We start from the raw sequence: 14,983 nt of genomic DNA on the forward strand, positions 1-14,983 counted from the left end.
ATACAATGATAGTACATTACATCAAAACTACATGGACACCCCAGCGTAGTGAGCCTCCACAGCATGACATGGTACATTTGCTTTATTACATGGGGAGGGGTGGACACCAAGTTAAGTGGCTATATACCGGCATCCGAACGCAGGCCTCTATCTGCCTTACGGACCTCCGTGGGAAATTGGCAGACACTACGGATATGGAAAATACTGATAAAGCCTGGGAGAGCATTTTGGAACACCCCAAGATGGTCTCCCGTAACGCAAAACTCAAGTTTATACCGCATATGGTACTCCATAGAGCGTACCTAACCCCGAACATTGCATGTTCCCGGAAGCCCAGAACCACTGTCCAAGATGTGGGGGGGAGGAGGCTGGTTTTGTACATATTTTATGGGCTTGCCCACGTCTCAGGGATTACTGGGGACACATTCACAATATGCTAGTAGAAATCACACACCTTCCAATGGCAGACAACATATTGGAGGGCCTATTGGGTCTACGCAGGCGCACCAAAACTCAAAAGGTACACTTGCGATTTCTAGACCTAGCGCTTATACTGGCGATCAGAGCAATTACTATGAGATGGAAATTCCCAAGGAGCCCCTCACTACATTTATGGAGAGAGGAGGTAATCAGATGGGGTAACGCGGAAAGCGCTGCACTTAGATGGGAGGAGGCAAGGGGGTTGCGGAGGCGTTCCATCTCCATGGACTGGGACATTATGCTAGAAGACTTCACGCAATTGGATATCCCTCTTCCATTTCTTGATTTACTACCCTGTTCCACTATGTCATTCAACCCACTGCCAGAGACAATCAGAGTAGACTATGAGGAAAGGCCCCTAGTACACCGAAGGTATAGGTTGACACTCATGACACCGCATGAATATGAGTCTGAATAGACGACGACACACGGACAGACCAGGTAGGGGGGGAGGGAGAGGGTGGGGGTAGTTAATTTAGTTAAGGGATGAGAAAACACAGATTTATGTAACGGCACGTTAGTGGCATTAGTAATTATTATGGATGAGTTCACATGCTGTATTTATTACATTGTACTTTTTATGTTGTGGAACTGATGGATACAAAGATTGAAGTATGTATTCTTACTCATAGTGAATGATGGGTCATGTAACACCACAATGAAAAATTAAAAATGCCAAGAACATTTGCTATGATGTAATGCACTCTGAATAAAGGTTCAATAAAGTTTGTTAAAAATTTTAAAAAAATTTAAAAAACCTTAAAATGTCCCCCCGGGATATGGCATTCCGCGCAGCAGCTGGAGATTGCAACCTTTAGCGCTGCTTGATACAGTATTCCACAGTGAGCTGGGAGAAGAAATTCAGGACTCCTTTCAGAGAAACAGGGGTTCTGTGGACAGCTTCGAAACAATTTGGGAGGCATTCAAAGCCACAATTTGGGGATTCTGCAGCTCGAAAACTTCAGTGGTACTCCGAGATATACACTGTACACTACGTAGACTAGAGACTAAGCTCAAGACACTGGAGACATGTCTCTCTGCGAATGTATGGCGTTACAATGCATACATTTATAACGCATGCACTTACAGCACAGTTTTTACATCGCAACATACACTACAACGCATTCCATTACATCACATGACACTACATCGCATATTAAAAAACTACCTTTACAACACATTCCATTACATCCTATACTACCTTTACCAGGCATACCATTACAATGCATACCATAACATTGCATTTAAGGTAAATATTGGATAGTATAGGGGTAAAAATTACTATTCTAACTCCAGGTGGTGAAACAGTAGGGTAAGTGTTGGATAGTGTAGGGGTTAAAATGACTATTCTAACTCCAGGGGGTGTAACAATAGGGTAAGTGTTGGATAGTGTAGGGGTTAAAATTACTATTCTAACTCCAGGGGGTGCAACAATAGGGTAAGTGTTGGATAGTGTAGGGGTACTATGTGCTGTAATGGTATGCATTGTAATGGTATGCATTGTAATGCCTGCGTTGTGGTGACATACGATGTAGTGTCATGCGTTGTAATGGTATGCGTTGTAATGCCGCGTTGTAGTGACATGTGTTGTAAGGGATGGTGCGATGTAATGACTGCATTGTAAAGGTTGTTTCCCCTCTCTGCAGGTGATGACAGCCGTGCTCAGCATGAATTTTGTGACAAACTCTGGGAGTACGCTGTCATCTAATGCTATCAGCTGACTATCCGGGACACTTGGTCTCCACGCTCTATCACACCACACATACCCAGCAGGTGGAATCTCCCTGCCCCTCCCGGGCAAACTAGAACTTAGAGTAAGGTTACAAGCTGATGGATGAACACTGGACATACATTTGCCTACAAACAGAGCAAATATCTGCCAGTGGTAGATTGCGCATCACGCACATAACCTTTTTACAGCGCTTATACTACACCCCAGTTAAAATCTATAGATATAAATTAAAAGACTCAGATAGTTGCATGAGATGTGGCATTTCGGGAGCTGACTTCCTTCATTTAGCCTGGGAATGTCCACGGGTGAATGAATATTGGGTACAGGTCTTTGATGCCATGGAACAGATGACAGCAATCTCCTTAGAGCGCACTCCCTTGATAGCTTTATTAGGTTACACCAAACTCATCCCAAAACCATACCACCAATATCTCACCAGTGCTCTGTTGCTGGCCAAATGCCGAGTGGCTTGTAGGTTGGGTAGGGGAGGAGCGCCAAAGTTCAAAGACTGGCTTAATGACTTACTATTCTGCCAGGAACAATTAACTAACTATGCCGTAACACTTCCCCGGGCATCACAGCCTAAGGATATTTGGGACCCTCTCAAAAGTTATCTTCTAGCGCATCAACCAGATACCCCAACTGACACTCTGGAGGTAGCGATGCCATAGTGGTGTTCACATTAAGAGGGTGTGGGTGGGGCATATGTCGGACTGCCCACTTCATCTTGCCTCCCTCCATGACTAGCCCAATGACATGTTGCATTGTATAATACACCAGTACTGTGATGTTCATGGCAGGCCCTATTGTGATGATAGTTTCTTCAATTAATGTGTAATCAATGCCAAAATCACAGGTTTATTTTTGCTGTAAGACTTGCCTCGATGTGCGGTGAGGAGCAAGAGGACAATTATGCTACCCTGGACTGAACTACTACCTCCTCATACTGGAAATCGTTTTTTCTGAGAGAAGAAGGCCTTATCTATATTCTACAATACTGTGTCTGTTATTGTATGTTAATGATTGTTATGTACTATTTCACTGACTAAACACCAATAAACACAATCTTTTCGTAAAAAAACCTCTCTGACCCCAAACCCTGTACTTTATTCCAGTGGCCACCAATTCATGGAGCTGTCAGAGCAGATCCACCTACCAGATGACTGCACCGTGGGTTACATCATTGGGAGAAAACTGGGGGTACGCCTGCAGCGGAGCCCCCTCTTCCACTCCCACCTTGAGGACCTGCCGCAGATCCCCACACCCCAGCTGTCAAAGCAGGTGAGATGGGTGGGGTTAAGGGTTGATGGGAGAGAGGACAGTGTGAGAGAAGAAGAAAGAGAGACGAGAGACGAATGTAGAGAGAAACCCTGTTTACTGCCTCACAGTTCGCATATTATAGTGGCTTTGTGCTCCGTAGTTTGTTTGTTTTTTGGATATTTTCATTTGAAAAAGGTGTCAGGCAGGCTTTGAATTGTTATGTAATACAGAGATTGCTTGACAGTTTAATTTGTTTTTAAATATCCGTTTGCATAACATTTGGCATAGGTTTAGAATGTTTAGTTTACTCTTTTGTATTTTTTCATTTGTGCAAGTCTGTCAAGGGAGGGCTCAGTTAAACAAGCATTTTCAATGCAATGGTCTCGGCATCATCAAAGGTAGAGCTATTGGCATTGCTCATGACTTTTCTTTTTTTTCTTTAAATCATAAATAAATGGCATTGTTATTTACATTGCCAATAGCTTAATCGTTAAATAAATGGCATTGTCATTTACAATGGGCAACTGCAAGACTTTGTTTGTAATGTAAGCCATGCTTTCGCAGTACTGTTGAATTTCATTATCCTCGCCTTGTGCTATTTTTCAGCCGTATATATGGAAATCCTTATAATAAAAAATTACCACAATTAATTTAAAGTGATTAATATATGTAGTCAGTGGCATTGATACAGCCCTTTTAGACCTTCTTTGGACATATATAAACAAATCAACTACCCAGGAGCGTGGCCATGTAGGGATTACTGATTTAAGCATACTGTAGCGATTTAAAATCTGAGTTCAGTTTGATGAGGATCCAGAGAAGGGATGGAAGAGGTTAACTGCATGATTGCGGGGAATTTTTGTTTTGTTTTCTTGAGCTCAACCAGTTATAATCAAGGTTACACAACCCAACTTTGAGTCCTAGCATTACTCAGTGGGAGCTATAATTTGCTGAGGTGTAGTCTTGGGCCGTGAAAGAAAAGTCAATATTGAATGTGACTCCCAGGTTGAGGAGAGTTTGTACTGGTGCGAGTGGGATGCTCAGGGTAGTTGGGCAGTCGAAAGAGTGGGGCAAGAGATTTGGAGTCTTAGGATAGGAGATTTTGATCAATAGCAGCAGAACAGGGTTTCTTGCAATAATTTCTGAACACACATTAGACAAGCCAAAACTGGATGAGCGCCCAATACTCCCCCTTGCAGATTAAGAAGTAACTGGGGATTGAGGCAATGTATGACATAAGAGTGGTAGGTTTAGAATCACTCTCTTGTCCATTTACATAGTGAAAGCAATATGTAATATCCCTGGTGAAAAAGTGCGAATAACCCTGAGATGCACAGGTCGATAATTGAATTTGAATGCAATATTATAACTGCTGACAAACACGATTATCAAATTGCTCGCCAACTGGTTTGCCAACAGTAAGAGATTTATGTACAAAGAGGTTGCATAGAAAACTGCGCATTTGCAAAAGGTCTAAAAACAGCTGCCTACTGAAAAACTAGGCAGGTCATTATTTACAGATGTGGTGGAAAAGCAGTGATTGAAGTCATTGTGACTCACAATTGGAAGGGGACGCCATTTCATTCCAGGTCCCAGTCAGACGGAATCATTAGAATCCCTTTTGGGTAATGGTACAGATGAGCAAAATTCAATGGAAGGTAATGCTTCCCAGAGTCCCAATGGTTAAGAAACAATTGCTCATTTACAACTAGAAAATAAGAAGTCCTTCTAAAACTGTAACGTTTTCACTTTTTCCAAATAGGTCGTCTGGTCAAAAAGGAACAGTGCTTAAAAGTCACTTGCTAGGTTCTCTTGGTATTCGAAGACCCACAAAGCAAAAGAAAACAGAGCATGACTTTACAAAGTAAATAACATGAAAGCAGAACAGGATGTTCCCACCAAGAGACGGTTTTTTAATTAGCAAAAAGTAAAATTTTAAATTGGAACAAGGAAATAATAAAGACAGTGTACCTTTTTCACAAAGATTTAGCAATAACTTGAAACGAAAAAACAAAAGACTCACCCATTGTTATTCAACGACTTAAGGATCTCTTCTTCTCAAGTGATTTCCGATAATTCGATGAAATGGACGAATATCCACCGAAAGTTATCCATTTAATTGGTTAGGAATCGCCGACTGCGTTTGCGAAGACGCGCTGGATCCCAAAAGGTTGATATCTGAAGCAAACCAATATTTACGTTTCAGTTCACAGGGTGTAAGGCGAGTATGATCTGTACACTTTTCTTGTCAGGCAGGTTTTGACTCAGGTTTGCAATTAAAACCGATATTGTGAAATATCATTTACAAAGCACTGAAGCTAAAAGCAGCACAGGCAATCTGGCATACTTCAACCAGATGGGAGAAACAAGAAGCGTAGAGAGACGTGCCCTTTAATCTGGCCTTGAAATAATGATATTACAGAAGCTGATCTGATATGAGCTGGGAAGGGGCTAATGAAATAAACAAAAGGTGCACAAGAGTGTCTGTGGAAAAGTTGCAGAGAGCATGGACCTCTTTGGAGAGAAACCAGCGTTGCTGTGTTATAACAACACTGATTGACAAAGTAAACAAGGAGCGCCTTTCACAACGGGGAAATAATGTCCGCTTAGCAAAGGAGCGAACAGATCACCTGGCTTCTTGTAGAGAGGGAGGCGGGGACAGAGCAGCGCCCGCTCGGTGGCCTGGCTCTCACGGCTCCCCACGGCCCGTCTCGCTTCCCAGCAGCCCGGGCTCTCAGCCCTGGCGACCTCATCAGCGGGAGGGATCCGGAAAAAGACACGGACAGCGGGAGGGGGCGGGAAACATGCACGGACAGTTCACGGCTCCCCACAGCCCGTCTCGCTTCCCAGCAGCCCGGGCTCTCAGCCCTGGCGACCTCATCAGTGGGAGGGGGCGGGAAAAAGACACGGACAGCTGGAGGGGGGCGGGAAACATACACGAACAGCGGGGCAGAAGGCAAGACAAGAAAAACACGAGTGCAATCAGGGGGAAGAAGGCAAGAGGACAGCAAGGAACGGCTCACCTTCACTGCGGGTGAAAACAAAATGGCGGCCTCAAGCTTCCGAAATTTTTTGGATTCGGGGGCGTGGTTTTGCTGTTTTGAGTGACGCATGACGTCACTGTCTAAAGAACAGCAAAACTTACGCCCCCAAATCCGAAAAAAACGGGGATAAATCGGAGTGACGCATCTCTCCTCCAATGGCTGGCCTCCGTTTAGGAAGCCAGCCAATGGAGGAGAGACGGGCCAGGGAGACGGGTTCTAAAGCCCTACTAAGAAACATTAAATCTCCTCCCCAAACTGCGCAAGCGCAGCCTTTAGGTCCTCGACCTAAAAAGGGGTTAAAAAAGTGCTTATTTTGTGATATGTGCCCTATTTCAATGAATTCACATGAAATATTGCAAACATTTGGCATCTCTATCCTTTGTGGATGGCAGCTTTCGTGTAGATCCATCATGGGATTGAGGGTGGAGGGAGGAGGTTTTGTGCTAACAATGTTGGTGCTAATAACTTTGCTGATGTTCATGAATATGTATAACATTTGGTAGGCTATTAGCATGCAGGTCTAACGGGGCGGGGGTTCAAAATTAAAAGAGAAGGGGGTAAAAAAATCATTGATGTGCTAACAACTTTGGTGCAGTTTCATGGTTGTGTCAGACACTTGGCAGATGTTTAGCTTATTACTAGTTCTTTAAATCTCATGCATATTCATCAGTTGGGCAACAGATAAGGGGGTATTTAGAAAAAGCATACGTTTTCTGGGGCACTATTTAGTAAAATTTCCATGAGGTTTATAGGCTGTTAAAAAATTAAGCCACAATCCGAGATTTCGCGTTTCAATTATAGTAAGTAAGGGGGGAGCGAAAAAGCTGGGGTGGAAGGAAAGTTTGCAAATAACTTAGTTGCCCTTTCATAGATCTGCATTAAAAGAAGTGTAACTAAGAACAGGTCAAATGAGGTGTCGCCTTTGTTACTAAGACTATGCCCATAAGCATATACCCAAAATTCACATCTAGTCCTCCTAGTGTTGGTCATTCTGATCATTGTATTCCTGGTTGTCCTGGTGATCTTAAACCGCCTAGTGGACCTACGTCATCTGAGTCTGGCTATTCTGGTCATCTTGGTCCATCTGGTTTTCTTGGTCTTCGTAGCCTTGGACCTGATCTTCTCCCTCAGGGTGATCCTGGGTCTTCTGGTTCTCCTTTTGGCACTCCTCTGTCTATTAATTTTTCTGCCCCCTTCGAGCTTTAGGCCCTGGTTTTTTTGGTCTTAATTCTCCAGTTCTCCATCCCGCTGATGCTATTGTCCTAGTCATTTTGGTAATCCCAATGCTGGTAGTCCAAGTCTTTCTGGGCCTCCTCCTCTTGGCCTTTCTGGTCCTCCGGCCCTGTTGGTTCTCCTCTCCACAGTCTGTCCTGTTTCGAGTCCTCTTGTTACTCCTCATCTTGGTCGTTCTGGTCCTGGTCTTCTGGGAACTAATGGTTCTCCATGGTCTGGTCCTCGAGGGCCTAGCCTGTTAGTCCTGACCCTTCTGATCCTCTACTCCTGATTCTCCTGGTAGTCCTAGTTCTTATGGTAGCATTAGTTTGCGTGTGTTTAGTCTCTCAGCAGGTCTGTCTCCTCCTCCTGACCATCTTGCTCCTCCTACATAATTTCCTAGACTGCTCCATCTTTTCCTAGACCTCTTACTCCTTCCACGGTCATGTATCACCTGGTTATAGCTGTCCTAGTTGTCCTGGTCTCTTCCAAGTGGTTCTGGTCCTCCTCCTTGTTGTCCTCTTTCCGGTCTTTCTTCTCCAGACTTCCTGACTGTCCTCTACCTCTCAAGCTTTCTGGTCCTACTGGTCCTGGTTCTCAGGTACTTGTCCTAAACCTACTCCTTGGCCTCCTGCTACACCTGGTTAATCCCTTCCTCCTTCTTCTCCTGGACCTATGTCTGGTCCTTCCTCCTTGTTCTGGTCTTCTAGGCCCTCTTTCTCCTTGTGATTCTGAATCTCCTGGTAATTTCTACCTTCCTTCTCATCATGGTGATCATGGTGAGACCTCGGCGCTTATCCTTTTAGACTTAAGCGCCGCTTTAGGCACGGTCTCCCATCCCATTCTTCTGAGAGTGCTGAAAGCGGCCGGAGTGACTGGCCCTGCCCTTTCCTGGCTAGCATCCTTTTTAAATCGCCGCACCTTTCAGGTTGTTTCCTCCGGCTCTTCTTCCTCTGTCCGTTCATCTGCGTATTATGTGCCCCAGGGGTCCTCACTGAGCCCTATGCTATTTAATATCTACGTGAGACCCCCGGCAACCTTCGTGGAAGACGCTGGTCTTTCCCTTTACTCATACGCAGACGATACCCAAATTCTTTTCTCCCTCTCCTCGGCCGCAGCAAACGCTCCATTTGCTCTCAAATTAGGACTTAGTCAAGTAGCAGAGTGGATGCAGGCGAACCTCCTGAAACTGAACGGGGATAAGACAGAGATGCTCATTTTGGGCAAACAAAAGCACCTCTGGAGCCCCGCTCACTGGCCGTTAGAAATGGGCCCACCGCCTCTTCCAGTCACTCAGGTTCGCAACCTTGGCTTTATCTTGGATGATTCGCTTTACATGCGGCATCAAGTGGTCAAGGTGGCAGCCACCTGTTTTTCCATTCTGGGGTGGCTCCGGAAAATCTTATGGATGCTCCCATTACCATCGAGACGTCCGGTAGTCCAGTCTTTAATCACCTCTCGCCTGGACTACGGCAATGTGTTGTACCTCGGAGTTACCCTAGAGCTACAGAGGAAACTTCAACTTGTCCAAAACTCAGCTGCCCGCCTTTTATGCAAGGTCCCGTGGAGAACTTCTATCTCCCCCTTTCTTAAAGATCTCCACTGGCTTCGCATTGAAAACCGAATCAAATTTAAGACTCTGTGCTTTATGCACAAAATCAAGCAAGGGTCGGCTCCTGCTTACCTACAGTCCCTTGTCCAACAGTACTCCCCGTCCCGCCCCTTAGATCCTCATCCCATGGAAACTTCTGTATTCCACGCTTCAAGCTGATGAGAATGGGTGGACCCTCCTTCTCCTGTGTTGCCCCCAGGCTGTGGAACTCTCTTCCGGCTACATTAAAACTTGAACCATCCTTGTTGAAATTCCGCAGGGACCTTAAAACCTGGCTCTTTTCTCAATAACAACTGCGAAGTATAATTACTACTCTACTGGCGCCGGGAGACCCCTTGTGGGTAGCTGCGCACCTTATAAATCTAACTACAATACAATACAATGGTCACTCTCCTTCACCTGTCACTTCTATTCCTGGTCTTTGCAAAGCAATCTGTTTAAAGGAGGGGTGAGCATGGACCGAGAGGTGGTAAATGGAGGTGTATAGCAGAATGAGAGTGGTGTCGGGACAGAGTGCAGAGGTGATTTAGAAATATTCTTCAATAGCCGAAGGACGGCAATATTTTGTATAAAGTTGGAGTGATTGTAGGAACCTCACAGGTGTGGTAGCGTAGGAAAGGATGCAGGAGGATTGGTAAGAGGTATTTGGATTTCTGAAGCAGCATTGATGAATAAAAATTGTTTTGAGAGTCACAGTTGTTTTAGCAAGTTTTTGAAGCATGTTAAGTCGTCAGTAACCGGATTTTAATGGGGAGTTTGTTCCAGAGTTTTGCTCCAACCACTTTCAGTGTTTTGCCTCCGAATCTTGATAGTCTCCATTTTGGGACAATCAGTTTGCACTTGGAGGTGAAGCGTAAAGCAGTTTATGTTTTATGGAGCCTGAAGAGGTCTCACAGGAATCTGGGCGTTTATGTATTGATGACTTTCACATAAGACAGAGGCCTCTGTGTTGTATTTGGTTTTCAATGGTTAGTCAAAATAATTGTGCCCTAAAGAAGGAAACATATTTTTTTCTTTCTGTTCAAAAATGTTCCTCTCTAAATATGGAAACTTTAATAAAAGCAAATGAATACATTTGGGAATTTGAATTTCACGTGTACCATGAAGGTGTCCAGAACCACAGGTCAGGGGCACTAAAATCGTACGGGACTAGCCGTAGTATTCCAGCAAAATATTGGCACGAATATTAACAGAAAGATTATGAAGTCAAAATATAATTGAAAAGAGTACTGCAGGTGTGTATATCTTTTTTTTATAGCTTTTATATACTTTATTTAAATATAGTTGTGCATAATGTCTTTTTTTAAATTATTTTGTTTATTTTTTTAGTTTTTGTGTCACAAGGTATTACTTTCACGTTAAGTATGTGGAATTCTTTTTAGTGTAGTTTCTTTTTTTATGATTTGGTAATAGATTTTAAGGTTTTTTATTTTATTTATATTCTTTTGGTCAGGTTGTTGGGTTTCTAGGGAAATAGGGTGTGACCTTTTAAAATATTTTTTAATTGATTATAATTCTTCTCTATCAGTTTCGATTTGTTCATTTGATGATCAATTATGCAAATACATTTTTTTAACTATGTATTAAATATTTTGTAATATATAGTAATGCATTTATTAATTGTTGATTGGTTAATTAGATAACTGCTTTTGATAATTTAATTGGTATTAATAATTTGGATATTAATTATCTTATGTCTTAGGTTTTTTGAAGAATAATTTTATAGTGGTATTATTTGTTATTTTTTGAGAGAGTGTGAAGTGTTTACATTTATTTTTATCTTCATATAAGCTTTTAATATATTGTATGTCTAATTTTTTATATTTTATGATTTAGTATTTTTAGTTTTTAATTATTTATATTAATCATATACTGATTAAAGTATTCTTTTTTATGTGTGTGAGGGAATATATTTTATATTTACTTGTTTGTGTGTGTGTATTTTATTTATTACTATTTTAGGGTTGGAAAACATTAACCCCATGCATGCTCATGATGGCTCCCGGCTGTCATGAGTCACGGTGGGCGTGTGCTCACGACGGCCAGGGGACGTCTGAATCCTGCCCATTATGTCAATTGCCAGCACAGCGCAAACATTTGTGGCAAGTGCAAGGGGTTAATCTGAGTTTTCCAAAGTCCAACATTTTCCCTCCTTTGCTCACATTTGAGTGGGAATAGTAAATCTTTCCCCTCCTAATTCGAGGCTTTCTCTTGTTGTTGCTGAGGCTGGAGTGGCAATAGCAAATGTAACCCCTCCAAAGTCCAACATTTCCCCGCTGTTGCTTACATTGGAGTGGATAGAGTAAAGTCGCTGCTTTAAAGTCCAACAGGTTCCCTACTGTTGCTTACTTTGGGATCAATTCTATTTATTGGCACAGCCAAAGCACCTTATGACACAGCATGTCACCTACAACCCCTATGTGGTGGCTGTGTTCTGTTTTTATTCCATATCAGCTGCCTAAAACCCTGGGGCCAGGAGTGTGATATAAACTGAATTTTAATAAAGAGAAAAGAACGAAGCTGAACAAAATCTCCCCCCATCAATCCCTACAAGCTTGTGAGAAGATAATCAATGTAGCAATCAAATACTAAGGCAAAAAAGTGTATATCGCACAGGGTAACTGGCTTCGGTAGGCTAAATTTCAGTGGGGAGTCCGGGATCAGGCGGGGAAGCTGGAGATAAGACGGACAAGTCAGATCCCTAAACTCAGGAGAAACGATGTGTATGAAAGGGGCCAAAGTTACAAAAGAAGGATCGTCCCTGGGTTACCGCTAGAGAGAGCTTCTTCATCCCCAGGAGGAACCACAATTTGTGCAGCCAAGAGATGTGATCCGGTGTCTAATCCTTGCCCCATAATGAGAGTATTATCTGGTGGGCTACATTTAAAGCAAAAGCCATCTGTCTTCCTTTGATGGAGTGTAAGGGATACGTCAGGGGTTTCGAGAGCCCCAGCATAGTGTAAGCTGGGAGTCTTGGGATAGTAGTGTTGAAAGCTGAATCAATATCATCCAAGACATTTTCTTAATATCTGGTGAGCTTGGGACAGTGCCAAAGAAATGAAGCATAGTCCCAAAGCATATGTAGCCCCTCCAGCAATACCCAGAGCTATCCCTATTTCACTTATAAAGACTCATCGGAGTATAATACCAATAAGAAGCAATTTTGTAGGCTGTTTCAGTGCTAGCCATAGGGAAGATGGTTAGGCCAGACTTTATTGCTACCACATCCCAAACTTTGGCAAAGAGTACAGCCCTCATTCTCTATGTCGACGAGGAAGTCACACCTCCTTCTATAACTGTGTTCCCGCCACTGCCTGGTCCATAAAGGCCCAGTGCATTTCCAGGAGAATTCTATTCCACTCCACTAAAAGCCTCCACTGGCAGCTTGATAATATTGAAGCAACTGGGGCACCGCAAGTCCCCCTTCTTCCTTAGAGTGGTAGATGAGATGTTTATGGAGGCAGGGTTTCTTACCTCCCCATATAAGTGTACTAATGTCCAGGTGAAGAGAACAAATTGCTTTGGGCAGAGGGGGTCAGAGGAAAAGTCTGGAAAATATAGAGCATGCGGTGGAATATGGGCATCTTGACCGCCACAACCCACCCCATCCAAGAGAGAAGTAGGCGATTCCATACTGAGAGATCTTTACAAATCTGAGTGTCATGGGACCCACAGTTTACAGCAAGGGTCTTGGGTAAAGTTTGCACCAAAGAAATGCATAGGTACAGAATGCCCTCTGAGGACCAGTCAAAGGGAAACTGCGATCTCAAGACCAGCTCACTCATAGGGGCAACCGAGAGGTTAAAGATCTGCAACTTTTGCATATTAACCCTGAGCCCAGACACCAACCTGGATGTCTGGAGCTCTGCAAACAAAGCCTGCAGTGAAGTCAAAGGCTCCGTAACTGAGAAAATGACGTCACTGGCATAGAGACTAATCAGGTGGTGATCGGACCCAAATGGTATCCCCATTACAGCTGGGTAATCCCAAAGCCGCTGTGCCAGGGACTCATTCACAGATCTAAAAGAACCAGCAATAACGGGTATCCTTGACCAGTGCCCAGAGAGATAGAAAAATGATGGCTCTGAACTCGTTAAATCTAACCAATGCTCTTGGTGTGCTATATATACTCAGAATCCAGTTCCCTAGTCTCTTGCCAATGCCAAACAATTTCAATGTGTCGAAAAGGTAAAGCCAATATATCCGGTCAAACCCCTTCTCGGCATCTGTAGAAAGCAGCAAACCTTTGTTACACGACCGGTGTACGTTGTCTATAAGGGGGCATAGGCGCTTAGTGTTGTCTCCGCACTGGAGAGAGGGAATAAAACCTGATTGGTCTGGTTCTATAAGGCCCGGAATAAGGAGATTGAGACGATGTGCCAAGACGTTCGCAAAGTGTTTCGCATCAATATTTAGCAGTGATATGGGCCTATAGTACACACAGACGGCCGGATCCTTACCCCGCTTGTGTATTACTGAGATGGAGGTTTCCAACATGGAATCTGTCAGCGAGCCCAACTCAGAGAAAGAGTTGAAAAGTTGATTAAGCAAGGGAGCCAGGTCAGGGCAGAGAGTCTTGTAGAACAAGGCACTGAAGCCGCCCTGTCTGGAGGACTTCAGAGGCTTCAAGCGAGCAATAGCCGAGAACTCCTCCTCTACGCGGATAGGCTGGTTCAGAGTACAAGACTCTTCAGCAGCCAGGGGAGTGAGAGAAACTTTGCAGACATATCCCACTGGATCATCAATTGGACCCTCTGTAGATGAATACAATGAAGCATAAAAGGTTTGAAAAGTCGCAGCAATACCCTCATCGATACCCGTCTCAGTTTTGGCACCGGTGCGTATGGTTTTCATTGAGCCAGAGTACAGTGTGCTGTGGAGCCGTTGAGCTATTATTACCCAAGTATAATTTATGCTTAAGGCACAACATAGAAAATTCTGCCCAGTCTCGATCCAACCATTTAAGTTGCAACTGGGCCTTCTCCAACTCCCTCCAAATTCTAAGGGCACAAGTCCTCTTGTGAATAGTCTCCTGTTCAGAGACCGTCCTCGCCAGGCCACAATGCTTTCTCTGCACCTACGATTCTCCAAGTTGAGAGAGCAATAAACTCTCCTCGGACTACTAACTTTAAGGCTTTCCAAATGGAGGTCATCAAGGTCTCCCTGTTATTGTTTACAGATAAATAGTTCACAAGCACCGCCTGGATCGCATCCACTGTAGACTGGGTCTGCAACATAGCATCTCAGAGATGCCAGGATGGGCTCTGGGACCGGTAGGCAGGTATCCATATCATAAGAGAAATAGGCGCGTGGTCTGAAAGAGACCTCGGCTCAATAGTGGCATCAGAGATGAGGTCTAAGAGGGGGACACTCTTTGAGTAGCCGTGCGTTATACAAAACAAATATAACATAACATAACATAACATAACATAACAGGGGCAGGGTAACTAAGGAGTGGTCGATTCGCACATCTATTTTATGTGCAGCAGAAAAAAATGTGTAGTCCCTGTCACTGGGATGCGTACCTCACCACAAATCATGCAGGTTGCATTCTGTAAGCCAACAGAGGCCTGCTGGCGAAAAGGCCCCAGTCTGGATGGAACACTGGCCAGAACAGTCTAAGTCAAAGTTCATCACAAGATT

The 14,983-nt window shown here is 43.8% G+C and overlaps 1 protein-coding gene across 1 annotated transcript in view; it reads left to right on the forward strand.

The window, feature by feature from the left end:
• Positions 1-14,983, forward strand: part of MFNG (MFNG O-fucosylpeptide 3-beta-N-acetylglucosaminyltransferase) — a 119,777-nt gene that overhangs the window by 88,626 nt on the left and 16,168 nt on the right. The window contains exon 6 of the mRNA XM_086936455.1: positions 3,328-3,493. Within this exon, the coding sequence (XP_086792581.1) occupies positions 3,328-3,493 (166 nt within the window). The remainder of the gene's footprint in view (positions 1-3,327; positions 3,494-14,983) is intronic.

The sequence above is a fragment of the Lissotriton vulgaris genome, chromosome 1_1 (assembly GCF_964263255.1).
Source record: "Lissotriton vulgaris chromosome 1_1, aLisVul1.2, whole genome shotgun sequence".
NCBI lineage: Eukaryota > Metazoa > Chordata > Amphibia > Caudata > Salamandridae > Lissotriton > Lissotriton vulgaris.